The sequence below is a fragment of the Vespula vulgaris genome, chromosome 3 (assembly GCF_905475345.1).
Source record: "Vespula vulgaris chromosome 3, iyVesVulg1.1, whole genome shotgun sequence".
NCBI lineage: Eukaryota > Metazoa > Arthropoda > Insecta > Hymenoptera > Vespidae > Vespula > Vespula vulgaris.
In genome coordinates, this window is record NC_066588.1 from 12677765 (window position 1) to 12705464 (window position 27700).

Here is a 27700-nt window from a genome sequence, read left to right on the forward strand (position 1 = left end):
GCTTATCGATAAAAATACTTTTTTTTATTTACAATTAGTTATAAGACACTTACTAGATAGATTTTAGGTATAATTCATAAGTATCATTAGATGTTTTTGCTACATTTTGACAAAAGTCATTATCTGTGCCACCGATCAGAGAGATGAGTGAAACATACAATGGTTTAGTTGGATCATACTGTGCTCTACCCAACTGTACCAAAAACGTATGCCTCTGCTCCAGTCTGCGTTTTCTGCATAACAAAACGTATGCTTGAGACAAAATAAATTGATGAGATAATTTCATCTCATTATGCACATAGTCAAATGTATCCGTTATATTTTTTCTACCTGAAAATATAAAAGATAATTTACTATTTTCAGTTATAAAATAACTAACAGAATAGATTTTATTAGTTCATTCAAAAGTTGATATTAAACAAAATTCTTACATTTCATCCATAACCTAGGTTGACTTAGCAGTAACATTTTGGTTTCAATCTTATTAAAACCCATTTCCTCTTTTATAGCAAATGTATTTTCCATTATATGTTTCATCTTATATGTTATTAATTTGGAATTTTTTACCGTTAATTGTCTCACTTCTTCTCCGCTCAGATGAAAATTATCCTGAAAATATCCTAGCTTAGTATCTATACTCCTCGTGGAATAATTTAGCCATCTAGGATTTTTACAAAGAACGACTTTGATCATTTCTATATTAAATTGGTGAAATCTCAAATATCTTATTCTTGTATATAGATCGTCCATATCTTGTTTAAAGATATACGGATTTATGCTAAGAAATTCGCCAAGGTAGTCGCTAGGTACGCCGCAATCATTTAAAAACCTTATATATGGAAATAGATCCTTTTTGAAGTCTTTAGATAACAAAAATTGCATCAGATCTACGTCGGTTTCATGTTTATACAATTTCAGACCAAGGCTCATTAACTTTTGGATAGTTTCTGAAGTATTTGCATATTTTGCTATATTATAACTAGGAAGTTGATATTGTCCGATATAGGAAATATCTTCGGTACACGTATCCAAAGCTGAAGGTAACTTGATATTTTTATCAGAAATATTTAAATCTTCCGTATCAATTTTTATTTCTGGAATTAAGTTAGAATTGTTTGATTGTATTTCTTGTAGATTCTGCACAGGTGTAATTTCATTGGTTAAGTTATAAGTTTTTCCATTATAACCTCTTTCTTCAAGTTGAGATTTAATCATTACGGAACATGTATTGGGACTAGTAGTATTATTTACATTTTCTGCTTTTTTATCATAGTCCGGAATGTTAATACTTTGCGATAAAAAGCGTAAAGCAGTAGTACTTGTATCGTAAATTTGTTTTGCATTACGAATGCAGGCATAACACCGTATACACCACATTTTTATTGCGCTTTATAATTGTAAATGAAAAAACAAAATTTAAATATGCATTTTATACATTAATTTTATGTGTTTTAATAACGACACTATTTACACGTAATATTATCCCGTAAAACGATAATTAAACAAAAACACGTTCAACGAGCTTTAATGGACATTACGACTACGACACGCGTTTCTGTATTATCGACGTTGTAAGCCCCTTCAACTTGTCAATATTTACTACTAGATATCGTTTCATCGTCGAATATCGATCTTCACAATTTAAAACCAGTTGCGATTTGTACCGCGTTCCTTTTAAATTTTACTTTCTTTTAATTTATTAATATTCTTCGATCGTTTATTTGCTTATTATATCGTATTATCATCAGATGATACTGATATCGAAGAAAATCAACAAAAGAATACTGATATCAAAGAAAAATGTAATTAATTAATCGATATAAAAAAGAATTATAATTTAATATAAAACTACGAATATCTATTAATACGTAAGAACACAAAGATCAAACCGAGTTACTTGATATTTATGCGAATATACTTAATATTTATGATTCGCTTTTAAATTATACGTAACTAACGTATAATTCATGTCGTGATCGTTAGAAACACAAAATAGATATGAAGAAAAACAAAAGATTAAGCCAATAACGAGTAAGAAATTTTTTAATGTATTTTCTTTTTCGTTTACCGCAATCAGGAAGACTCTTAAAAGCAAGAACATTGTAACCGTAAATAGGATAACGTGTGTACTCGTTTCTTCCGCAACTAACAGATCTTTCTTCCTTTTTAATCAGACATCAAACTCTCTCTCTTTGGCAATGAACTTTCCTCGTATGCCGCTAGTGTATCCGCGACTACGATACCGGCAAGACTCTCTACGTTCTCTGCGATACTCTCATTTCTCTCACGAAGACAGAAGAATTGAAAATACATAAGATTACTGCCAAGAAGATAAATTACAAAACATTTGAAAAATATATTCTTCGAGAGGATGCTTTTGAGATGTGCCATCTTCGTTGGTCTCGTGTCCGTCGTGGCCACAATTATTTATTTAACGCCAATACCGGGTAAGTTCATTAAAAGATCGAGGCTCTTCCTCTCTCGTTTCTTTTTATTTCTTTTTCTTTATATTTTGTTTTTTTAGATTCTCTATATTTCTTTTCGTGATGTTTGATTAAGAACATGCGCTAACTCGAAAAGCGATAAAGATGCAAACTTTGTATATATAGGACAGGCGTTAGAAATACCTACAATGGACTTAAGTGTTAAATTTCTTGTAGAACGTAGATAGAGTTAGAGTGATAAGTGATACTCTTCAACATCGTTTTATTAAACCTTTTTATCGTTGAAAGAAATACTAGTTGTACGCGTAGAAGATATATACTTGATAAAATTTTATTCATATATTTTTTTTTTAAAGTTCCTTTCGTGACATTTGAAAAGAATTTACTCGAATAAGATATAATCCAAGGAAAATAGATGTGTATAATATTACGCAGGTATTTACGTGGTATATTCCGATAGTTGTAATGATCTAGAATGATCATCAGGTGAATGACCCGAGAGCCTGCACTGTATCCATTCTACAAAGAGGCTATCACGTATATTGTAACACTTCCATGGTCAAGGATATAAAGTGCGTTAACGTTGGACGTCTTTTTTCATTCGATTAAAGCTGATTGCAAATCACTCTAACGATTCCTCGTCTGAAATTATACGTGTACGATCGAATAAAACTAAAACTGAAGAGAGATCGAAATATTTTATGGCATTTTAGAGAGCACGGTGATAATTATCTAATAAAAAGCGACTTCATTTGGAATGTAGATGTTGCTCCATATATTAGAAATGTTGTTTCCATGTATGAATATTTTTTATTAATGATAAGAAGATACGTGTTCCTTTCAGTTTGATTATTAACGATAATAAGTCGAATTATAGGTAATATTTTATACATTTTTATTGAAAATTGTACTTAATTGCATGCAAACTTTTTATCAGGATCATTTTAATTTAATTATTAACAGTAATAAATCGAATAACTTGTAGGTAATATCTCATACATTATTATTATTAATTTTATGCAAACTTTTTTATTACGATCTTTCAAATTATATTAATGCGGAGTATGTAATAAAAATAAATTTCATTTTTAAAAGGCGATACATATACAAATCGAAAGTAGTAACGTGAAAGTGTTGTATTTGCAAAAGTGAAACACCCAAATTTTCTTTCGCTTTTAAAAAGAGTGGTTCGTCAACGCTTTCGCCTTGTCATCAAAATAGCATTGTGATGAAACTTTATGAAGGCATTTTTTAAAAGATTAATGGCTCGCAAAAGACGATCGTCATCGTCGTCGCTTTAGTAGAACAGCGGCGCTTTCGAGTTCTTGATTTTTCGTGATAATGTACTTTTGACAAATCTTAGGTGATTCGTTTTCCCTTCTTTTATCAGAGAAATAATCGCGGGGATCTATCTTTTTCATAGAAATAGATATATCTTTTTTCTCGAAATCAACGAATCGTCGACGTGGTACTCGATCAGTAAATTTATTACAAGCGGAAGAAAAGTTCACTCTTGAGAAGTTGAATAATCGAGAATAACAAACAAGTTTTATCGTTTCTATTATTCTTCCAAGAATCATTGGTAAGGAAAGTGAAAGGACGAATAAAAAACTAACGATGGGACGTTTGAATCCTTTGATCGTAAAGGAGAATTGCCATGAATAGCTTAAACGTAAAAACGTGGTTACGTACCTGTAGAAAACGCCTACCTCGCGAAATTGTTCTTAGATTACGCTATCGATATCAGGAAATAAATGTAATATCGAATATCAAGAAACGTGTTTGATGTCGTCTTCGAAGATTATTTTCCCGAAATAGGAACCACGGCGTTCTTGTCTCGAATTGTTGAAACAAGTTCAAGATACAATATTTCATCAACATTTTGCTCGATCGAATTATTCAAAAAATCATTCGAATATTGCGATATTGAACGAGTCTGATAACGTAATTAACCTTATGTACGATCAAAACTCAATGACAATATTCAATTTTATAGGAATGAGCTTGTTATCTCGTTGATAATCAGTATCTGTGTGAACTATAATTCGTGATGATAAAATTACAGTGTTTTTCTCGATAGGATAACACTTCGAATACGAAACGTCAATAATTGCGTTAATATCGTTACGGTCTGTTAATTCGTGTTCTAAATGTTGGTATTGAGGGAACATACCGGGTGATTCAATAATTATTACCACCTCAAATATTCCCGTTACTTGTGCTTTTGTGGAAAAAATCCTCAGAACAAAGTTATACCATTTCGAGGGTACATCTGCCGATGGAAAGAATTTTTTCTCAAGGTCATTCTCGTTACGAGATTTTAAGATCTTCGATATATTTTTTTAATGGAAAGGATTTCGTTTTTTACGAATTGATTCTTTGTACCATTCCGAATAAAAAAGCATTAAAACGGAATATCGCAAAATAATCAGTCTGCGAGATATTTTGAAAAAATGTCTTGCGTTTATAACAAGTCTTTAGTAATATGTCTTTCTTTTGATTGAAATTAAAAGAAAATATCAATGCGTAAAACTCAATGGTTCATGGACTTTATATTTGCGATCATATTTTTTTCACAAATGCACATGCACATGTATTATCGTTGATATGATATTTCAGGTGGTAATAGTTATTGTATCACCCGATATATATTTTTCGTTAGAGAGTTTTAATAATAATAGCTTTCGATTCGTATACCTTTCCTGATGTTTCGAAATCTACAGTCACGTTTTTCTATATATGATACTTTTTCTTTGCGAGATATATGTTTTTTATCGAAAGACGGGAATACAATTTTTGTGGTACATCGTGCAAGAATTGGTTCTTGCTAGATACATAGAAATTAATTCAAAGTCGCTTTCCTTTAAAATATTGTTCCTATGTCTTTTTTTTTTTTTTGTTTTTTTGTTAAATCAAAATCAAAACGAATGGTAAGGGTATTATACAAATTTGTGACGAACTTCTTGTTTGCGTTTATTTTGATCGATGATAAAAATCATCGAAAGTCAGTCAACACGCGATTAGAAAGCGTTGCCGGTAAATAGGTAATTCTTGAATAGATGAGATTAACCCTATTCGACCCTTTCGTTATTACGTAAAAATATTATTTCATATCTTTTTTCAAAATTTTAAAGAACATTTTAAAGAAAGCGATGCTTCTCTTCTCCATCTTTAAACAATTTATTTTTCTTTTTTATCCTATTTTATATCCATTTTATGGAAATAGTTTGATTTATCCTTAGAATCGAAAGTCCACTTATTATTACATCCATTCAATCTTTGCTTTCGCTTCGAAGAATCACACTCTTGACACTAAACATATTTTCACTTCTATCTTTTGAGGAAACGCTCAATTCCTTCTCTCTTTTTCTCTCTCTTTGAGTAAATATTTAAAACGCAAAAAAATTCAAGAAAGAAACATTTTGTCAACCTCAGTTTTACATACCTACGATCCTTGACTTTGTTTATGGGACGAAATTCTAGTGAAAGTGAAAAGCTCAGTCGATCGAAAGTGCAACGCAGAGATATAAGAAAGAGAAAGGTCAGGATATGAAAGTGTAGTTGTGTTAAGAGCGAAGTGAAAAGAAACATAGTTTTGAATGAGTATGTGAGTTTGAAGACATATGTGTGTGTGTTTGTGGAGGGGTGGGAGAGGGAGAGAGAGGATACGAAAAATATCCTCTCATTGGTCGATCGTAAATGCGTGTGTGATCCATATGTATGTCTTATTTAACACTCCACACGATATATGTATTCGCGGAGCCAAGAAATAGCTGCAGGGTAACTTTCACTGATCGTTTCGCCATCTCTTTGAAGGCGGCGCCTTCGAATTTCTTGCAGGTCAATTCAAACATTATGATCCTACGCGAGTGTTGAGTCAAGTACGAAACCAGTTGTGTTTTTTTATCGAAGGATATTCTATAAAAAAAAAGTAAAAATGAAAGGATGTTCAGTGAGATTTACAAAGGCGGGTGTGTTTAAGAGAGACAGAGAGAGAGAGAGAGAGAGAGAGAGAGAGAGAGAGCGAGAGAGAGAAAGAGAGAGAACACATCGAGAGGTGTTCGGTCAACGAAATTCGTGCGCGAATATCTCCTCAGTCGTTGACGGGAGAGCGCGAGATAATCTACGACTTTGTCGTACTCGAAGTTAATTCATGTGATCGTCGACAGAGTGGTGCAGTGAAATATGAACATCTTTGTTTTATTTTTCTTTCCTTTACGATCAACCGACCGAATTCTTTCTATTCATTTTCTCATCCAACTATTTCTTCGTCGTTCGATAATTCATATATGCATGCCAAACGATATTTTTATTCATTTTCTTCCTTTTCTTTTCTCATGAGCTTTGGTGATGGTATGCAAGTGATAGATCTTCGTAATGGTTTCCTGAAAGAGAAGATGGATGTTCGGCAAATAATTTTTAATATTGTGTAATTTACAAATACTTATAAAATGATTGAAAGTAATCAAATATCAAATGATGTATGAAATTTAATTAAGTAAAAATACTAAATTAAGTAAAAAATATTTAAACCTCAAGTAATTCATAAATTGCACGCAATAAAAACGTTAGCCAATTAGTTGCATTATCAATTATACTTAATTGCTTCTAATTTCTTTCATCGTATCAATTTATTGATTCGTATCGATTGAGAATTTTTGAAATGAGATTTCTATAGCGAGTTGACGACAAGATGAAACGGTACAAGGTGAAACGAAATAAGGTGAAACGAAACAAAACGATATGAAAGAGAGAGGCATATAGAGATAGGATAGAGAGAGAGAGAGAGAGAGAGGTAGATTACCTTCGTAAGCTGCACGTTTCGTTTTCTTTATGCTTCAGAGAGGCATACAAAGATAGGATAAGAAAGAGATTGAAAGAGAGAGAAAGAGATAGAGCACGGTATAGCAACAATGCACGTAAATGTGTGCGTTTATTTTATTCACTTTCTCACTCATCCGTCTTTCTTGTTCCTTTATACTACTCATTTACATTATCCTACTCTCTCTCTCTTTCTTCCCCATCCCGTTTCTAATTTCTCTTCGAAGAATTATCTCTCGAATTCTCCTTGTTTGCCTATCGATCGCATTATACAGAAGAACAGGTTTAATTATCGACGCGTTACTTCAAAGTTATCTTGATCGAATTGAAAGAAAATTTTTTATTTCTTATTTCAGTCATCATAAGTCACTTGTTTTCTATTCAGAAAATGACGAAATGGAAATAGAATAAAACAATATTTTTTATATAAATAAGTTATTCTCGATGTTTTTGATGTAATTTATAAATGTTTGACCCCCCCCCTCTCTCTCTCTTCATCTCTAAAATTCACCGATAAATCCGCTAAATACAGGAATAACATGGGGAATGGAAAGTTGAGAAACTAAATTAAATTAAATTAAATTAAATTAGATTAAATTAAATTAAATAAAAAAGTTTCACTTTTATCGTGTGATACCGTGCGATAGACACAGAGTTTATTAAATTTATTAGTTTTATTATTTTAATTCAAATTGTAAAAGCTTAGATATAAATGTTTACGTAACAATATAGAAAAGTTAATTGCTATTGTACACGTTTTGTACGACGTGTTGTGCCAAGATTATTTAAGCTTTTACATCATAGTATAATATCAAATAATTACGGTCAAGAACGGATAGCAGTATCATCTAAATTTTTTGCATTTCTTACCCCTGGGCGGTGCATTCATTACTCATTCACTTACTAGCACATGCACTCACCGTTATGGCTTTCTAGAGGATCATTTTGCTTCAACGTAATTTAGTGGATGATATAAACGTCTGGAAAGGAATTACGAAGAGCTTTGCTTGCTATGTTACAGGCACGAGATCGGGTTTATGAAATCGATAAATAACGTTACGCTTCACGGCTTTTTTTTTATATTTTTTGTGCTTTCTGTAAGAGCTTCTTACGTGGCTAATTGAAATTAAGAACGTGTGATTAAAAGCTTACCTAGGATTTAAAAATCGCCTTTATACTTCAGATGTGTCTTCACCTACTCGACGTCCAAATTTCGTCGTTTTCCACGTTAATCGATTTTTTCGAAACGTTCGTTTAAAAGCAAATTTATTTGTAAAATATTTTTAAAGTAATACTTGATTTTCATATTATTCCGAATTATACAAATTGTTTCGTTGATAACGTCGTAAGAATTGGGATCAAACATGTTTAAAAAATTCGTACGTTTTGTTAATAAAAGTGATTGATTTGTTTGAATGTTGTTAAAAATTGGAAAGAGATATTGTTAAAAATAAAAATCGATAAGATAATTTGATCGATATAACGGCAAGCTAACGTTACAAAAAGAAGATAGGCCGAGCAACGGCAATTAATATCGAAATTAATACAAAAATTAGAATGTCGTTGTCAGTTTTTATCGTTGCGTAAGAAATAAAAGGTAGAAAATTAGGTAGACGATGTACATTAGAAAGGAAGCGAACAGAACGGTGTCACCGAGCACTTATGTGCTAAGGTGCTTCGTGGTAGTGATGATGATCGCTGCTGCTGCAACATTTCTGCATTTAAATAATTACAGGCCCAGTAAGTTCGAAGCTCTATCGTTCATTGTCATTTCAGAAAACAGCAAAGACGTTCATCGATTTATAGACATTGTCGAACTTTCTCGTTCCTTCAGTGATTTCTTTTTTAGAAAGCTATGATTTTTAATTATTAACCGTGAATTTTTTATTTATTTTTTTTTTTTCAGAACAAACTTTCTTATCCTGTGACAGACCATGTCATCATTTAGATTGGCCAATGATTTGTCGGGTGAAACTTACATTGGAAGTGTTCCAATCACTCAGCAAGTAAGACGTAATCCCTTTCTCTCTTTTTCTCCTACATTATAAGCAATTTTCGCATCTAATCCTATGAACTTGAAAAATATGAAAGGCTTACGGTGATCTATATCACCGTATAAGTATACAGAAGTATGTCATCGATTTTTTATTTTAGTTGGAATTCCTGCAAAATGTAGCATGGTATTAATTGTTACTTGTTACAGTAGAAACTATTTTATTAGATATATTCTTTTTTATTCACACTGAGAAAAAAGATATCCGTACGTTGATTAATAATATCTTATCGACTTGTTACCACCAACTGACATCGAACTAGACAAGTAAAAAATCATACTCGTTTTTTTTCCATTTCTTTCATTCGATTAGTCGCACGATTATCTCAATTATGTAATCTACATAATCGCTTTTGTAGATTATATGTATGAGTTAGTCATTATTCATCGTGATTTGTCTAGATATTGCAATTGACGTTATGCAACTTTCTCCAGAATAGTAGGGACTGCAACACGGAAGATCTTAGATCAACCGCAAAACATTTAATCGAAAAAATGCCAGTAATAAAGAATTCTCGAGAAAGGTTTCCTCTTTATAATATTAAATGAAAACTCTGAGATATAAAAGAAAATTCTATCAAAAAAGAATTCTTTTTCTATGCATTAAACTTTGAGTAGATAATTAATGAAATGTTTACTTCATTATTAGTACTGTCTGATAGGCATATTTACGCATTCTCAATGTTTAAGCATTTACAAATGAAAAAGAGTAAAAAAGGAAGAAAGAAAAAAACGACGCAGAGCATTTATTGAATTTCTAGATCATGTGGAAATTGCTTATCGAACGAAACCGCTTGTCTGGCTAATAATTGCGTATCAGCGGATGGACAAAGGCGGGGCATAATGACGGCGAATCGACAAATGCCGGGACCTAGTATACAGGTAAGATTATAATTAAATAGACGATTATATTTAGATAAGGATTATTATTATTGTTACTGATATACATTTCACGCAAGTCCGATCATTCTTACGTTTATTTTTAAAGAAACACTGAATTGCTTCAATCAGTGTACTTCCCATAGATTCCCGTTCTAATTATTTACTTAACAACTCAGATTTTGTGTTTATTTATCAATTAATTATGTGTAACCGATAAGATACGCTTCTTAATTGAGATCTCGTGTACGTAGATTGGCTTTAAACGGCCGAGATTTTCAAGCCGAGCGTACTTAGTAGATTAATATGTACTATACTTGATAAGCACATTACGTAATTAGATTAATTATTCGGCCGAAATTAAATTACATGGGTGTCGAAATTAATAGGCTATCGATTAGAGTCGGTATTGTTTTTAAACGTCGCAAGTTCTTCCTCGTTTTATATGCGTTTTCCGAGAGTCGATTCATCGAATCATTTTTTTTACTTGTTATAGAATCTACACGACGGAGATCTGTATAAGAAATGACTTTACGTTTAACGAAGTTCAATCAATTTTGATTACGCAGTTTGACGTCTCTATCGTTATTATTTAATATACCTATTTTATTTATTTATTTATTTATGTTTTTTTTTTTCATAGAAAATCATTTATTTCGCATAGGATGAAATAGTAATGTAAGAAATAAGGGATTTTCATTTTTCTCATTATTAGCAATTTGATGAATGTCGATAGATAAGGAATTTGTGATTTCAGGTTTGCGAGAACGATATTTTAGTAGTGGACGTAGTTAACAAACTTCCAGGTAAAGCGGCTGCCATACATTGGCGTGGTCAATCTCAAATCGAAACACCCTGTATGGATGGTACGCCGTTGGTAACGCAGTGTCCAATACCAAGCTATACCACTTTTCAATACAAGTTCCGAGCGTCGGCTGCTGGTACACATCTATGGCATGCGCATGCAGGTTCTTTTCCTTCTACAACCGAAGGGTTTATGGATTAATTTATTTCAAAGGCGTTTAACTGATTCGATTGTAGGACAACCTGTACTTTCTTCGGATCGTACGATCGCGTATAACTTTCATCTTTCTCTTTATTTCTATTTTTAGAAAAAGTTCGAATATTCATTAAATAATTTGCTCGAATGGCGCGAATTTTTATCTTCATAGTAGTCAATTCGATAAACGTAATCGTCGATTTCACCGGACATGGTCAGAATCGTTTTTTGCTCGAGACGTTTTACCCGCATAAAAGATAAATTTGTAAGTTGCTTATAAAAAGAGTGTGAATTATCGAGATAGTAAGATTTATTAGCCATATACATATACATACATACATACATCCACGCATATATACATATATATATTTTTTTTATTTGTTCTCTGTTTCTCTCACCAGGTGCCGACATAACGAACGGCGTTTTTGGATCGTTGATAGTTCGGCAAGCAGACATTCGCGATCCTCAACGTGCTTTTTATGATGTCGATGACCCGAACCACGTGATACTAGTTACGCACTGGCAGCATTCTCCGGAAATGTCACTCGATCATGGTCACACAAAGCCAGCGATACTTCTCGTCAATGGTAAAGGACGGCAGATGAATGGACCAAAAGTTCCTTATACGACATTTACCGTCGTTCCTGGACGACGTCATCGTTTTCGAGCTGCCAATGCCGGTGGAGCTGGATCTTGTCCCATTAGAATTTCTATCGATAATCATTCTCTTTACTTGATAACTTTGGATGGACATCCTATCGAACCTCGATACGTTACATCGATTACTTTAGCGAAAGGTTTGTCCAAATTCAATCAAAACGATCAGTTTATTCGATTTGATGCTTTCAGTTTCGATTCATTTCGGTCTCTTTAGTCCGATTTTTTAAAAGTTTTGCTGATAACGTCAGAAAATGTTATTTATTAAGCAATTTGTTCATTGCTGGAATCGATATTATTATCAATCAGTCGTGTTTTTTGTTTCACATTCCATCGTTATTTACGGGAATATATTATGTCTGAAGATAGGCATCGTCCTTGGTCGATAACGTTTCTTTGCAAACGTCACCTATCAGAACAAAATATTCCTGCGCGTGTAACATTTTAATCCTTTACAGACGATATTTCGTATGGCAAGTGATATTCGTCAGGCATACCAATAATATATTGCAACGATGAGTTAAAATATTGTTACATACAGTTAAATTTTAGTTCCATTTGGTTTCACGTTTGTGATTGACCGATCAGCGTTTAGTCGTTTCTCTAATCGAAAAATTCAAAACCTCGCTCAAAGTAAGATTTAACTGAGAAAAAGCTCAAGTGCAAAGGGTTGATACGTGCATGCACGAGCGAGTTATCTCCCACGAGTACCTTAAAAAACTTTTATATCGATAGATCGCCCTATTTCGTAACATCATCGACGATGTAAAGTCGGATATTCTAATACATAGTTATCGACCCATATAAATCATATTTTTACAGTAATCCGCTTTTGAAGATATTTACCTGTCGTGCACATTATCAATCTTATTACAATATTCAGCGATGCTTTCCTTTGGCTTTAAATACCTTACTGGATTTAAAGCGATTTAGCCATTTTAATTGAAAAGTCCTGCATTATCTTTACGTTGTGAGTTTCTTTGACAGGCGAGAGAGCGGATTTTATATTAAAGGCAAGCAAAAAGACCTCCTCTTATTGGATGAACATAAGTACGCCAAAGAAATGCGGAACAATTCCTGTTTATGGTGCTGCGATTATAAAATATCAAGGGAGTCCTGTGGATCGTTTAGAAACTACGAATTCGGACGACATTCCGGTCGATCAAAGCGAAGATCAGGAAATGGATACGAATCGAGTCGCGATGACGACCGTTTACGACGAAACGTGTAACAATCTTGAGAATTTTTGTATCAACGAAATTCGAGGAATGCGTAAAATGCCGAAATTTCTTACTACCAAAACCGATTTGACTATTTATCTACCGATTAATTACATGGTGCAGTCAACCGATTCAATAGGTTAGTAATTACCAACGCGGTTTAACGAATTATAATTATTTCGTTAAAGTTTCCAAGAAGAAGAAAAGATTATAATTTATTTTATTAGAATTTAAACGAATTCGAAAGAGAAAATCAATAAAACGATACGCGCGAACTATTGAACTAAGGTCTGTATAATTTGTTTTCTTTTTAGAAGATGGCGGCGTCGATATAAAATCCTTAAATGTGAACAACGTTACGTTCACTTATCCTTCGTCACCGTTATTGACGCAAAGTGGCGACATACCGAAAGGCTTGCTGTGTACGGGAAAGGACGAAGATGATCATAATGAGAACAACGAAACCACGTCGTCCTCGCGAAACTGTCACAATGATAACAGAGACGCCAACGACACGTGCGAATGCGTTCATATGCGTTATATCCCTCTCGGAGCGACCGTGGAAATAATTCTCTTGGATCAAGGTAACTCATTTTCTTGTTTGCTTCATAATTCCGATTATACGTAACTACGATGAATAAATATTTAATCGCTGCTTTCGCGTTTAAAGCTACAATAATTTTGTAAAATTGTTGAAGAGTAGCAGAAATCGTTCGAGTGAGCTAAGCAGAGACGTAGATTAGAAATTAATTTTCTAAAGGAGCAAATAAGAGATCGAAAGCTTTGCGTAATTAAAAATTTAATAAAGAAAGATATAAACGTCGTCTATAGGTGTTTCCCCTTTACGATAATTATTAGAACCAATCGTTCGAGTATTTTCTTTTCTTCCTATTAAAATATTTGTTTTGAGTTATTTGAGTGAAATTCAAAAGATTTCACGAAGGAAATCGTTGCGTCATTTTCTGTAGCTTAGAGCAAACGTGGAAAGTGAAAATCCGTGACTCGCGAGGTTTCTTTCCTGTATCTTCTTAAACGACGAGCTTTGACTAGGTCATTGTGTAAGGCTTCGGACTAACGTGGAGTAGTAAGTAAACAAAATAGGAAAAAGCAGTTTCGTTAAATAGAAATTATCACCTTCGCTTGTAATCGGAGAGTAGTCGTAAAAAATTGAAGTAAAATTTTTCAAAATCCATTACGCTCCAGTATATCTCGATATTGCGTCACATTAATTACAAATTTATCACAATATTAAGGTAGAATGATAACACAAATAAGATGATAATGACGTGACAATTTAAAATCAGAATGTATAATGAGTATAGTTTTGCATGTGCGTTCAGCCAGAGGTATCTTTAATCCTATTCTTCTGCGAAAGTTCGTGTAATTGAATCAGAGTTAATTTTTAGCGATCGATAGAGCACCGGAGAAAAAGAGAGAAAAAGAGATAAAGAGAGATGGGACATCTTGCACTTCTAATGGGTCAAAGCTCTTGACATTACACTTTTTTATTCGGTTTATCACGAAAGCTGAAAATATTGATTCTGTACTCTGTCCTTCTGTTTTTCCTCTTTGAATCGTTCTGTCAATCTATCTTTCCGATAAGAGAAATTGCATGCAAACATAAAACCTGCTATGTCATTTGTAAATTGTGGGGGACAGAATATGCTCCATCTAGTCGCACTAATCGAGAATCGTGACGTGATTCCGCTCGGGCAGAGCTACAATTCTTCTGTTATTCCTCTTCGAATGCATCGTACACGGGTGATTTGTCCACTACACACAACGCATTCCGCACTGTACGATGTAAATCGATCGTCCAAAGATTACTCACCAAAGATATTTTTGTTCCTTCGAACGAAACGAACGGACGTAGTTTCTTTACAAATGCTTCCTTATTCGGTCCTCGATTTCCGCAACTTCAATTCCTTCCTAGACAGCGGGTTGCCAAGGACCGTGATCCCTCGTCGGTAACGTGGTCAATAAGCCAACGTAATGGCCCGATCCGTTGCGTCATCTGACCGTGGTGGAACAGCTCACCTTGCACGCTTGCAGCAGCTATCGGGTTTTCCGAAGCTTTGCTATCTTGCCGCGTGTGGAGATGGAGAGAGAGATAGATGATTTTAGTGGATTTTATCCGTAAGAAGCGTAAGAGCAGTCACCTTCCGAGTGGGCTCTTTCGCATTAAATCTCTGAGCAGATATATATATATATATATATATATATATATATATATATATATAAGTCAAGTTTTGTTTAGAAAAGACTCAGTTAACGATAATATGCTCTACATTGCTGTGCTTTGCTTATAGTACTACATATAGTACTCAGTTTTAATATTAAAAATTATTAGATTATATCAATACAAATTATTAATAATTCTACTTCCCTCCCGCTCTTTTACCTGAGATTTGGGTAATGCGTAGAAATTTAAAGACTACAAATTTTACTCGAGATAGTATGTTATTATTTCTGAAAAGGAAAGAATGTTTCTAAATTGATTAAGACGTATACCTTGTATCGTTCGACGAAGACGAGACGTTACCAAAATCTAACGCGATATCTTATATTTCACTTTAAACGTTATAAGTGCTTTCTGCTAATAATTGTAACTTATATCTTCTCTTTTGCCCGTCTAATAAAGAAATGTCAACATACAATGTCCCTTTTAAAGTTTTATTTATTTTCTAACGTTTTTGTTCTTTGTCGCTTCAAAGCAAATTACAACAAAATGAAGATGCGTCTTTGAACAATTTTGAGAAAAATTTAATCGTAATCCAATCATCTTTCCTTAGCTGGAATGGACGATCTCGTCTATCATCTACACGGATACAACTTTTACGTTGTCGGAGTTCAGAAATTTGACAGAAGCATGTCTCTGGATGATGTCAAGCATCTTGACAGAAAGGAATTACTTTTCTCCCGTAATTTGGATTGTGCACCGTCGAAAGACACGATAACAGTGCCGAAATTCGGCGCTGTCGCTCTCAGATTTAAAGCTAATAATCCTGGTAATATTCATAAGCTTTCGATTAATAATTTCGTAATCCTTTAAGGTCGATTCACACGTTCCGGTTCGGTCTCGATTCAATTTCCGTTCTGCCATGTTAATCGCAGGTTAATCATTCACATTCACGCGCATCAATTCGATATATTATCGATCATACTATACAAATCCTATTCTATGGACATGGAGGGCCTAACAAGTGATGACAGGCGCAGCGATCGAAAATCTCCATTGTTTTACAAACAATTCCTAGATAAAAAACGTTTTCAAACTTTCGATGAGAAACATCGTTGACGATATCGGACACAGAAAAAAAATAGGACGAATCGGTGACCGAGCTGAGACTGAACGGAAATGCGCGAACGTGTACAATTAAATGACATAACGATATTAAAATCACAATTTCGAACAATCGGAACCGAGACCGAACTGAACTGTTCTAATCGAGCTTTACGCGTTAAAATTATTCGATTAATAGTGTCTATTCGCGATTGTAATCTCCGATCGTATTCAGGGAATATTAATATCGAATATTCTCGTATTTAGGATATTGGATGCTGAGGGACGAACACGCAGTCGATTGGACCCGTGGCCTAGATGTTATCCTACAGGTTGGTCAACCTAATGAGATGATAGCAGCGCCGCAAGATTTCCCAAAATGTGGCTCCTTCGTCGGACCCGACTACTTTCTGATATAGACTTCTTTATTTCTTACGATTTTGTAAATAGTTGTATATAATGTAAAATTTTGAAATGTAAAAGTTCGCTGCTGGGATAAAGCTATTCGGACAGTTATGCCTTAATTTTGTTAACAATAAACTATTTACATTTATTACGTTCGTGTCGTAATAATTTCTCAAGAATATTAATCGTCGATAGCAAGTGAAGATGTCAAGTTAACAACGAACAAAAGAATGATACAAAACGTCAAGTCTCGGACTCGTCAGGTGCCAATATAACCAATATTTTTTTGCGTTCGATCGAAATAGTACCGTCAAGGGAAAAAGAGATCAGGCTGATGATCAGGGTTGTCAGTGATGTCCTGTCTGAACGGCGTACACGCCCAGATAGTCACGTTCTTTTCCGTTCCCCATGAGATTCTCTCCCTTCAGCACAAGGTTTTTCGCGAATATGCCAAGGTAGCCGTTGGTCCGGATTTCATTCACACCTTGCCGTCACTTTTGATCTTGACCGCGATGACGTTACTTTTGTGGAAGCATCCACCGAATTCCAAGTGGTTCTTTCAAGTTACAAACGGCTTCCCGTTGATCTACAAGACTTTTCAGGTAATGGGAGATACGCTTGTTCCTCTCGCTTTCTTTAAGTCGAATTAACGATCCGAACTTTGAGCTTTTTTTCTCAATGAACTTTCAAGATCACCACCGCTTGGGCAGCAATCGACACGGTCTTTTGGTCTTGGTTGATTTTCCAAAGAATACTTTATTGCATGGTTTGGATTTATTGGAGTTACGTAAGTGTTCTCGAGGGGAAAGTACGGACTGTTTAAACAAATCACCAGGTATAATTTATTTTCCCGAGTCAATCCTAATTATGCAGGAAACCGAATATCGTGACATAGTATATCCTTGGTGGCAACGAGTTTGGTCCTTGTATTATCCGTCCCCAACGCAATCACCAGTTCTCTCGGCCGGCTTCATTAGCTGGATCATTTCAATGTCGCTTTCAGTCTTGGCGTTAGCTTGTGCCATATCTACGAGGCGTGTCAGAGCCTTCCTCGACGATTTTTCAATCATTCTACAGGATTTATTTATCACGATTAAACATTATATCGAATATCTCATGAAGAAGTTAGTGTTGTATAGAAACGTTTCTTTTCGAACTATAAGTGAATTTTCTTCGTCGAATATACTTGAGAATAATTTAAAGTATCGGATTCTCATATCTTAATAACGAAATATATTGGACGTATCTTTAAATCGTTGGAGTATACATTTTTTCTTTCAATTAACACTGTGATTTCCCCATAGAATACGTGAAATTGCGTTGTCCTGGGATAGCGACAAGTCTTCTTGCGACGGTGCCGATGGAAGTGACGTCAGTTCTCTGTGCGAAGACTATGGATCGGAGATCTCAAATATTAAACAATCGAAACGTCAGCAGGTGCATCCGATCTGTTATGGAACTAACTGGACGCCCAAGCCGAATTTCTTGAGTTTTGGTAAAGAAGCGCAGAGGAAAGCTTCGATGAAGTCCGTGCACACTGTAACGGGTGTCACAGAAACACAACGCGCAGAGAAATTTTCACCCAGACGTCATAAACGTGGCTGTCACACAGCAATACCTAGCAATTCGAGTGACAAATCGAGCGGGTGTTAAACCATTCCATTCTTTTAAGAATGTTTTTTTGTCATTTTTACTAGAAATACAGATAGAAATATCATGATTCGATGATCCGAATGATGATTATTTTTTTCTCTTTTCTTTTTTCTTTTTTTTTTTTTTTTTTCTTGGCTTTTATTCGATTTGGGAAGAGATCCGAAGGGAATGGACTTCCTTCTGCATGATCGGATCATTCATTTTGATAGATTTAACTTTCGAAAAGAACGAATTGAGACGTAGGTATCCTGTGAATAATCGATTAGGCATAGTAGCTTAAAAGTTAGATCGCACGAAGCGTAAAATCGAAAATCGCGTGATTAGTTGTTTAGACTAATAACATGGAACGCTTTAGCATCTATATTTTTATTATGGATAACATGAGATCGCGTGAAAGTAACTTATGCGTATCATACATTTGTAACATTTTACGTAATATTTGTAAATCTTTGCTATTTACTTGGACAAATGTATACTACAGATATACAAGAAAGTACCTTACTGTCACATCTTTCGTTATCCTTTTTTAATCGATGAAAAAAAAAGTGACGAGAGTCCTGCGACTCCCTGTACAGCCAGGATTTCCATGGCCCAATCACGAGAGAAGATATACATTCTCACTGCGCATGCGTCCGTGGTATAAGGAGGGAGATAAACACACACATTCGCACACGCACACACACAGAGAGAGAGAGAGAGAGAGAGAGAGAGAGAGAGAGAATTACTCCCCGTCTTGCACCGAAGCATTATTCTGTAACGATATTCCTTGTGGGGTAGGTCGAACAAAATAGCGGTCGGTAATTTCAGTTGAAGGCACATTAAACAAACAAGAGAAAAATATTTTTCGTCGAATGATTAAAGAAGTGACCTTTCTTTTTAATTTCACCATTTGATATTTTCGAGAAAGAAAACACTCGTCAAATTCTTTTCGACTTTTTTTAATACCGACGGAAACGAAGCTTATTTCACGATTTGTTTTTCGATCGGATTACTTCTTTGAACTTTTGGAGTGAAATTGTGGGATTCTCTCTCTTTTTTTTTTTTTTTTTTTTTAATAGTGACATATTTAACGTAACAAGATCACGGAGTTTTTAAAGCGAAAAGGAAGACAATTTATTCGGTAAGTTTTGTTATTCTTTTGAAGATAAGCGTCAGCCTTGTTCGATGATTAATCTGTATCAATAAATCGGTCTCGACGAAAAAATCAATAAACAAAGAGAATATTGAAAAAGTTTAATTTGGCTTCGAGATGTCGTATAGTCCCTTGAGAGTCCAAGCTCGTAGACATTTTTACTACTAGAAACATTCGTGGTTAAATATCCGTCCACGTGTACGCGAGTAACGTGATATAAACCTTGTTATTGATTTTGCGCTGCGGTTTCTAGCATGAGCATCGTGTGCGCGCGCACGCACGCACGATGGTCCATGGAAGCGAATTGGATCGCGCGAAAACAATCGCATATATAGGCAGATGACGCACAGATACCTACATGTATATTTGTGTTCTCTCATAGTAATATCTCGTACGAGTATGAGTGTCGTCGAATCGAAGATCTTGCTCATGAGCGTACAGGGTTACGTAACTGGCATGATCTATAGGTATAATCAGTTTAAGCAGGGTATTTCGTCGCTGGAGAAAATACGAAGATAGAAAATATATAAAGTGGAAATATAAAGATCGTGCGTATCAACCAAAAAGTAGATATTACATTATAAACCATTTAGAGAATTTACCATCGTCGTTGGACGCGAAATTTTTTATTTGTCGAGCTTATCGAGTAATAATACTAATTAATATTAAAAATATTGTTGCCTTCTTCGCTATATCGTTTTGTGATAATTCAGTAAATATCTCCTGTTGATGTACGAACCGCTCTTTCTCGCTATTTTTTAATACGATTAATTATCTAATTTACTATGAGTTGATTTTCCAGCTTGTTGGTCTGGTACATCGTTCATTTAGGATTGAATATCAATTGATATGTGTGAGCGTATATGCTTACACGTATCCATATACGCAAACACGTTCTTTGTCCGTTCTTCTTACCTTTTTCCTTCGATATTTTTCTACGGATTCGTTTCATTCATTGGATGGATTTGGAACACATTGAAGTGTGCACGTGGTGGGAAAATGAACGGTTTTTATAAAAAGTATAATGTGTAAAAGATCGATTTAATGTAACGTCTTTTCAGAAAAAAATTTGAGTAACACACTTGTACTTTTTTCCGAATTTGTAGTTTAATCGTTATTAAAACAATGAACGAAAGCCAAGGCATAATTTTTCGTACGAAGCTGAATGCATTTTTGTTCACTCTATCAAAGTAATTTAGCAATTTGTTGTCATAATTTCTCTACTAAAAGCTACCTTCATATAATCAAGAATCGCATGTTACCAGAAAACGGATTGTCCACTGACACGATTCTTCGTGAAGGAGTAATTTATATAATCGCTCCATCGTCATCTTTTTAATCGATCAAGCGACATTAAAAGATATGCATCGTATGTCAAAGGTCACGTAAATTTATTTACTACCTATATAATTCTTAGAATTGTATTACCGTAGAATTCGCGTAAGAAGTTGGGTCTTTGGTCGGTTGGTTTGTGACTTGAAGCCAGTTTTCTGAGCAATTGCTTCAAATCACTGCATCGTTCGGCTCCATAGGGCAACTTGCTCACAAATGTCCACTTAAATCAGAGGAATAGAGATACTCGTTCCCACATTACGAGTATTTCTATATATGACAAACGATATTTTATAAAGAATAATGCGAGTGATGTAACAATTTGAATGAAGCGAATAAGGAGATTTCAAAAGATGCGTTTCCAATAACGGAGATATTTTTGTTTCAGAAGCAATGGCAGAAAAGATGTATTATTGGGACGGGGAAAAGAATCAAACTGATTCCGATCAGACTTTCATAGAATTTAAAGCGAAATCTGCGGCAACTGCAGGGAAGAAGAAAAAAGAGGAATCGCATGCCGTTACCAAAACTTCGTCGTCCTCTAATCAAGAAAGATCAACGGATTTTGTCAGTCGCGAAGAAGATGCGGAACGCGGTGGTTGGGACAATAAATTAGACTTCCTCTTCTCGTGCATCAGCGTTTCCGTCGGCCTAGGAAACGTCTGGAGGTTTCCTTACCTTTGCTACAAAAACGGTGGTGGTAAATTGAACGATATTAAATGTAAATTGGACGGATTGACATCAGTAATGCAATTAACTTTTCAATCCTATCAGTTAAGACTATAGGTAGGAAATCTTTTATGTCCTCGCCATCATAAGAAGCGTTACGAATAAATACGTTCGAAATTAATTTATGTGAGAGTTAAACGTTGCACTCGGAGAAAGGCAACGCTCTACGTTTTGTCGACGATGTTTACTATTGCTGTCGTGCATTGCTAAAAAATATTTTCAAGTCCTTCGTAATAGGTAATGCACGCACACGTACGTGTATCAACGTTAAGCGATGTAGCGTTCAAGATGCACAGTTATCGCAGTGAAAAATCTTGTACAATTTTCTATTCAATTACTTGCAAATTTTATGTTCCTTTTCTCACGATGACAAAACGCATTGGATAAACGGATAAATCCTCAAATTATTAATCACTCTTATCTCAAAACATGTATTTAATAATTCCTTAGATACAATCACGCAAGTGTACACGTTGATATAGCGATTTATGTTTACTCTGTCGGACAAAGTACGTCATGTATTTCTTCGCAGGTGCATTTCTTATCACTTACGGTATCGCTATGCTGTTCTGTGGGATTCCAATATTTTTTCAAGAAGTCGCCATAGGACAGTATCTTGGAGCTGGTGGAATGACTCTTGTTAGTCAACTGTGCCCCTTGTTACAAGGTAGGTTGTAGAAATCTTTGTTAGATCTTTGTTAGATCGCGATATACTTGAAATATGATCATTTTATTTTATCCTTCGTAGGTGTAGGATATGCCACGATGACTATCGTTTTTTTTCTTGACATATATTACTGCATAATTATTGCCTGGACTCTCTTTTACCTTATAAGCACCTTCATTAATTTACCTGGTGTCCCTTGGAGTAGTTGCGGTAAATATATATTACGTTACACTATATATAATACATACCCGATGTCTTGAACGACATGGCGAAATATATCCGATCCTATCGGTTTTATAAACACATATTTTGAATAAAAATAGTTTTCAGAATGAAAATGTATTGTTAATTGCAGCTATACCGTACGAATGTACGGTTGCCAAGATACGGAAGTCATAACAATTTTGTTAAATGAAAATCGATATTTTAAGAGTAACAAAACTTTTAGAGAATATCCACGCGAGTACAACGAGTACCTACTGTTTATTTTCTCATGGAATTGTGCTATCTTGAAATTGAACAAAATTATGTAATCGCAATGACGCAATTAATTTCTCTGTAAACACCCGATGACCGACGAATTCATCGATCAATTGTTGTCCTTGCTTTATTTACTTATTTATTTATTTTTGTTTACACATTTTTGAAGTAGTGGTCGTTCCTTTTTTAGTCTCGTTGGTTCGGATCGTTGAATATTTCGTACTGTTGGCGTACATATAGAGTGAAAAAATTTATTGAATTATTAATTCAAACATTATCTCCTACCTCTCACGAATACATATTCCGGCCTTATGTCAATAATGTCGAACAGTCGACAGTATCTAATACATTGCGAGAAATACTTGTGCAAATATTATTAAACTTTAAGGCGCCAGATCTCGATAAAATATGGACGAAAGGGTACGCTGCAGCTGCTCGTTGTGTTCCTATCGATATTTTCTACAACTTTTGCTAGGCTTAAAATATAGATGCCAATTTCTAAAAATTGCGACGACTCCCGTATCTTGACAATGTCAACCATGAGACGAGATGACTGTGATAAATTATTAATATTTACCCCTCGAAATCTCGAAACATTTGTTGAGAAAACCAACAAGATCGGAGATATTTGATCGTATCGTTCGCGATGAGACGCCCGACGTATAATACGTGCGTGTATACACAGCTAAAAGTACATAGACGTGTATATTATGCAGGTACATAAATATAAGCGTACCGCAATTAAAATTTTCTTTTCTCTTTTAGGACATTGGTGGAATACAGAGAATTGTTTCGATGCGTCGGTAGAAAGTAAGATCAGTTCCGACACAAATGATACCATGAACATGACTTACCATCACACCACACCTGTAGAAGAATTTTACGAGTATGCGATCGCTCTTCTCGCAATCGTTAACAACGAAAGAGCGATATCTGGATATTTATTTGTTTATTTTCAGACGACGAGTGCTCGGAATTACGTCTGGTATCGAAAACATCGGTGGAATCCAGTGGGAACTTCTGGGTTGTTTGATACTCGGCTGGCTACTCGTTTACTTTATCATCCGACGTGGCCTCCATCAAAGCGGTAAGATCATCTGGTTTTCAGCCTTGTTCCCGTACGTGGTGCTTTTCATTCTTTTGGGAAGAGCGGTGACCTTGGAGGGATCCTACGATGGTTTACTGTATTACGTGACGCCAAGATGGAAAGAATTGTTAAGTCCCGGACCGTGGATCGACGGGACGACACAAATTTTCTTCGCTTACAGTATTGGAACCGGCGCCTTACCTGCCTTGGGATCTTACAATAGATTTCATCACAATTGTTATAGGTAAAACGATATTTAACGTCACCTCGCTGCTTCAGCCACATGCGTTTCTACTTGGATCGAGCTTCTAAAGATGGCCCGTAATTCAAATTCTTATACTAACGACCTTGCTCGTTTTTTAATTAAGGATTAATCTTTCTCTTTTTCGATGACCTTCGACTTTTGACCCTAACTTTTACATTCGACCCTCAACGATTCTCTCCGCTCTCGTTCATTAGCTCGGTCGAAAGGATTCCTTTTGATAAGAAAGTAAAAAAGAAACGAGAAAAGAGAAAGCAAACCTGTTTGCGCAGGATCGATCAATAAAGAAGGACCTTCTCCGGTGAAATCTTTAGTGAGTTTTATCTTCCAGAGATGCACTAATTACTTGCGTAGTCAACACCCTGACTTGTCTTCTGGCCGGGTGTCTGACATTTTCGATATTGGGTCACATCGCTTTGGAACAAGGTACTGAGGTGTCTGAGGTCGTCAAGAGCGGACCTGGCCTTGTGTTTCTCACGTATCCTGAGGTCGTTCTAAAGCTTCCTGGCGCTCCGATTTGGGCTATTATATTCTTCGTCATGCTTCTCGTAAGAAAATTATTGTTCCAGCGGGAGACTTTTTAACGTCTCTTTCTCTCTCTTCTTCAGCAAAAAACAAAAAAAAAACAAAACAAACAAAATACTACACTTTTTTAAAAATACGTAATACGCTCCATATTTTTTAACCGTTTGAGTATCGAACTCGATACTTCGTCACCGTCGATTTACATTATAATTTTGTCTTTGACGATAGTAAGCGACGACATAAGAAAAATAATTGTTTTATAAATAAGACATTCGTCGAAGATAGAACGATTTCTGCTCTATTCAAGGCTCGTTCGTTTTATCCTCGTAGAGACAACGTAATCTTTTTCTTTTCTTTTTTTCTTTTTTCTTCTCGTGATTAAAATATCGTCAATCTGGGAGCAGTACCTTTTAGTTTTTCACTTTTTTTCGCTTTCTTGATTGAAAATTAGTTAGATTGTTTTATTGGAATAACTGGTTCTTTACAGGCGACCGTACGAATACGGTTGCTTTCCCTTTCTTTTTATTTTTTCATAAGATCGAACAAATTTAAAAAATAACTCGTATACGTAAATTATTTCTCAACGGAGTAAGCACATTTGTTCGCCGTTATAACACCGTGTAAAAGTATATAAAATAAAAATTAATCGAACGTACAAGTTTAATGACAATCGTTCAATTTTTTACTATAGATTCTCGGAATCGATAGTGAATTTTGCATCGTCGATTCGTTCATCACCGGTATCATCGATAATTGGCCGAATCTTCGCCCTCACCGAAGCAAATTCACCATCGTCATTTGTACTCTGATGTTTTGCTTAGGACTTCCTATGGTGACAAATGTTAGCGATCTTTTCAAATATCTACAAATATTTTTTACGTCGTCGAATTGTCATTTAATAATGAAATCTTTCTTTCAGGGTGGCGTCTATATATTTCAATTAATGGATTTCTATTCGGCAAGTGGAATGTCCATTTTATGGGTATGCTTTTTCCAAACGATAGCCATATCATGGTTTTTCGGAGCACAAAAGTTTTGTGACTGCGTGCATCAGATGATGGGAATACGATTGAATAAATTTTGGTACATTTGTTGGATCTTCTTTGCGCCAGTGATCATGGCAGTGAGTATAACGATAAAAGAATAATTAACGATCTCATGGCATGTCCGAACTTTTTTTTTTTTTATCATTAAAAATACATCATCGAATTTTTTTTCTTTTCAGTTTATCTTCATATTTCAATGCGTCCTGTACAAACCATTGAAATATGGAAACGAATACGAGTATCCGATATGGGCGGAAATCGTTGGTTTTTGTTTAAGTATTTCGTCGATGATTTGGATACCCCTTTATGCGATTTATTACGTCTTTGTAACACCAGGATCGATTAAGGAGGTGATTATTGGTTAATATAATATTTTCGATACGTTTTATTCTCCTCGACGTTCATTATTTATTATGACTTGTAGAACATTTCGAAGGGACTAAAACCAAACATTAAGTCTCATCCGAAATTACCTAAAGGAGAAAAATCAACGGTAATACCGATGTCGGAAAGCAGCGCTGGCTTGATAACGAAAAACAGTAGTTTTTTAAGTCAAACATGATTGACGTTTAGTATCCTTCTTGTAACTATTTAGATCGAGTTTAGCGTTTAAGAGTGAAATTTATCTTCAAATTTAGCGAAATGGCAATGTCGTTGAAATCTTTCTTTTATATATATATATATACATGTATGTATGTATATGTATACATTTATTTATCAATCAATTTTTTCGGACGCTATTTTAGTTATTTCGGATTGTTTCAATATATTTTTTGTTGAAACCTTATTAATATAGGAACGAACGAGGGCTGTGCGATTTATAGGGCAGATCTTACCTTTTTGATTAATTTAGTATTCAATAGCAGATAAGCGTTGACAGGAAAATACGAAACAAGCAGTATTTCTGACCATGACAAAGGGAAAAGATTGATGAAATGTGAATTTTGTCATACGTATTTCCACTTAGTTTTTACATAAAAAACGACGATGACGCGCAGATATAGTACGAACCTAACTCTTTCTAAGGCTTCCTATATTTTACGTAAAAATCTGTTACTTTTTATTTTCACATAACGTTCTTATGATAATGAAAAATGATATTTCTAGTATTAATATAAATTACTATATAATATTATAAAAAAGTAAACAATATAAGTGTTTTATTACAGTTTTATTACGATACATATATAATGTATATCGGATAAAACAATATTCGACATGTACATCTGTCGTCTCGATGTGTACATTTCATTGTGTATTTCATTGTAAATCACAAGATTTTTATACCAATTTATAAAAAAAAAACAAAAGAACAAGATTAATTTCAAAACTTATTTATGCATGAACAAGATGTATTATACGAGTTGTCATAGGTCATAAGGCGCTAAATTATGATATAGTTTCTATAGGTAAAATACCCGTCACAAAGAACGTAATATTTTTTTTATTATCTGCAAACACAATCGCCGGTAATTACAGTTAATTTTATTATTTTTCTTATTTTATCATATTTGTACCCTAAACGAATTACAATCAAAAGATTCCAATTGTAAAGAGATGTTAGAAAACTTCTCTAAATTCTTATATGTATGGGAGATAATATATATATATGTATATAGATAGATAAAAATCTATACTACAGCTATGTACCTGCGAAACAATTTTTTTAACAACGACCATTTCTTAGAATTATCGAGTAATTATAAATTAAAAGAAAATAATGAAATGCGATAAGAAAATGACTATACCTCGATAATTCTTTTCTAATCCTTCCTTCACATCACGTTTTGGACACTAATCCTTCCACCATTTTCTTTTACCGTAAAAAAATATTTACTGGCAAATTTCGGAACAGAGATAACGATCAGGTGTTGATTGTCTTTAAGTAAATTAAGTTAACTTGATTTAATTTCGTTTCCATGTATCACCGTTTAATATTTTGACATTAAAAAGGTGGAGAGATATCCTCAAAAGATTAAATTTAATGTGTGCGTAAAATGCATTTGCATAGGAACCCTGATGACT

The 27700-nt window shown here is 34.5% G+C and overlaps 4 protein-coding genes across 12 annotated transcripts; 3 read left to right on the plus strand and 1 right to left on the minus strand.

The window, feature by feature from the left end:
* Positions 1–2: 2 nt before the first annotated feature.
* LOC127062657 (transcription termination factor 3, mitochondrial) lies at positions 3–1576 on the minus strand. 2 transcript variants are annotated; one of them, XM_050991271.1, is made up of 3 exons: positions 1188–1576; positions 432–1094; positions 3–330 (listed from the first exon to the last, which is right to left on the minus strand). In XM_050991271.1, the coding sequence occupies exons 1-3, from the start codon at positions 1375–1377 to the stop codon at positions 53–55; spliced, it is 1131 nt and encodes a 376-aa protein (XP_050847228.1). In that variant the 5' UTR covers positions 1378–1576; the 3' UTR covers positions 3–52. The 2 variants fall into 2 exon arrangements, with proteins under 2 accessions (XP_050847228.1, XP_050847226.1); XM_050991269.1 differs by having other exon boundaries at positions 432–1575.
* Positions 1577–2209: 633 nt separating this feature from the next.
* On the plus strand, positions 2210–16917 carry LOC127062655 (uncharacterized). 5 transcript variants are annotated; one of them, XM_050991263.1, is made up of 10 exons: positions 6550–6617; positions 8449–8513; positions 9172–9271; positions 10080–10200; positions 10955–11165; positions 11599–11994; positions 12842–13213; positions 13389–13658; positions 15867–16082; positions 16625–16917. In XM_050991263.1, exons 3-10 carry the CDS (start codon positions 9222–9224, stop codon positions 16774–16776), a joined length of 1788 nt encoding a protein of 595 aa, XP_050847220.1. In that variant the 5' UTR covers positions 6550–6617; positions 8449–8513; positions 9172–9221; the 3' UTR covers positions 16777–16917. The 5 variants fall into 5 exon arrangements, with proteins under 5 accessions (XP_050847219.1, XP_050847220.1, XP_050847218.1 ...); XM_050991262.1 differs by lacking the exons at positions 6550–6617; positions 8449–8513 and adding an exon at positions 2210–2447; XM_050991261.1 differs by lacking the exons at positions 6550–6617; positions 8449–8513 and adding an exon at positions 8542–9005 and having other exon boundaries at positions 10955–11138.
* Positions 16918–16974: 57 nt separating this feature from the next.
* Positions 16975–18462, plus strand: LOC127062659 (uncharacterized). The gene is made up of 4 exons (XM_050991274.1): positions 16975–17364; positions 17454–17549; positions 17636–17886; positions 18067–18462. Exons 1-4 carry the CDS (start codon positions 17116–17118, stop codon positions 18413–18415), a joined length of 945 nt encoding a protein of 314 aa, XP_050847231.1. The 5' UTR covers positions 16975–17115; the 3' UTR covers positions 18416–18462.
* Positions 18463–19147: 685 nt separating this feature from the next.
* On the plus strand, positions 19148–27320 carry LOC127062656 (sodium- and chloride-dependent GABA transporter 2-like). Of its 4 annotated transcripts, none has more exons than XM_050991264.1 (11): positions 19148–19535; positions 21268–21579; positions 22141–22275; positions 22357–22485; positions 23521–23641; positions 23715–24086; positions 24436–24652; positions 25321–25470; positions 25549–25752; positions 25855–26025; positions 26100–27320. In XM_050991264.1, the coding sequence occupies exons 2-11, from the start codon at positions 21273–21275 to the stop codon at positions 26235–26237; spliced, it is 1944 nt and encodes a 647-aa protein (XP_050847221.1). In that variant the 5' UTR covers positions 19148–19535; positions 21268–21272; the 3' UTR covers positions 26238–27320. The 4 variants fall into 4 exon arrangements, with proteins under 4 accessions (XP_050847221.1, XP_050847223.1, XP_050847224.1 ...); XM_050991266.1 differs by having other exon boundaries at positions 21271–21579; XM_050991267.1 differs by lacking the exon at positions 19148–19535 and adding an exon at positions 19942–20095.
* Positions 27321–27700: the final 380 nt, after the last annotated feature.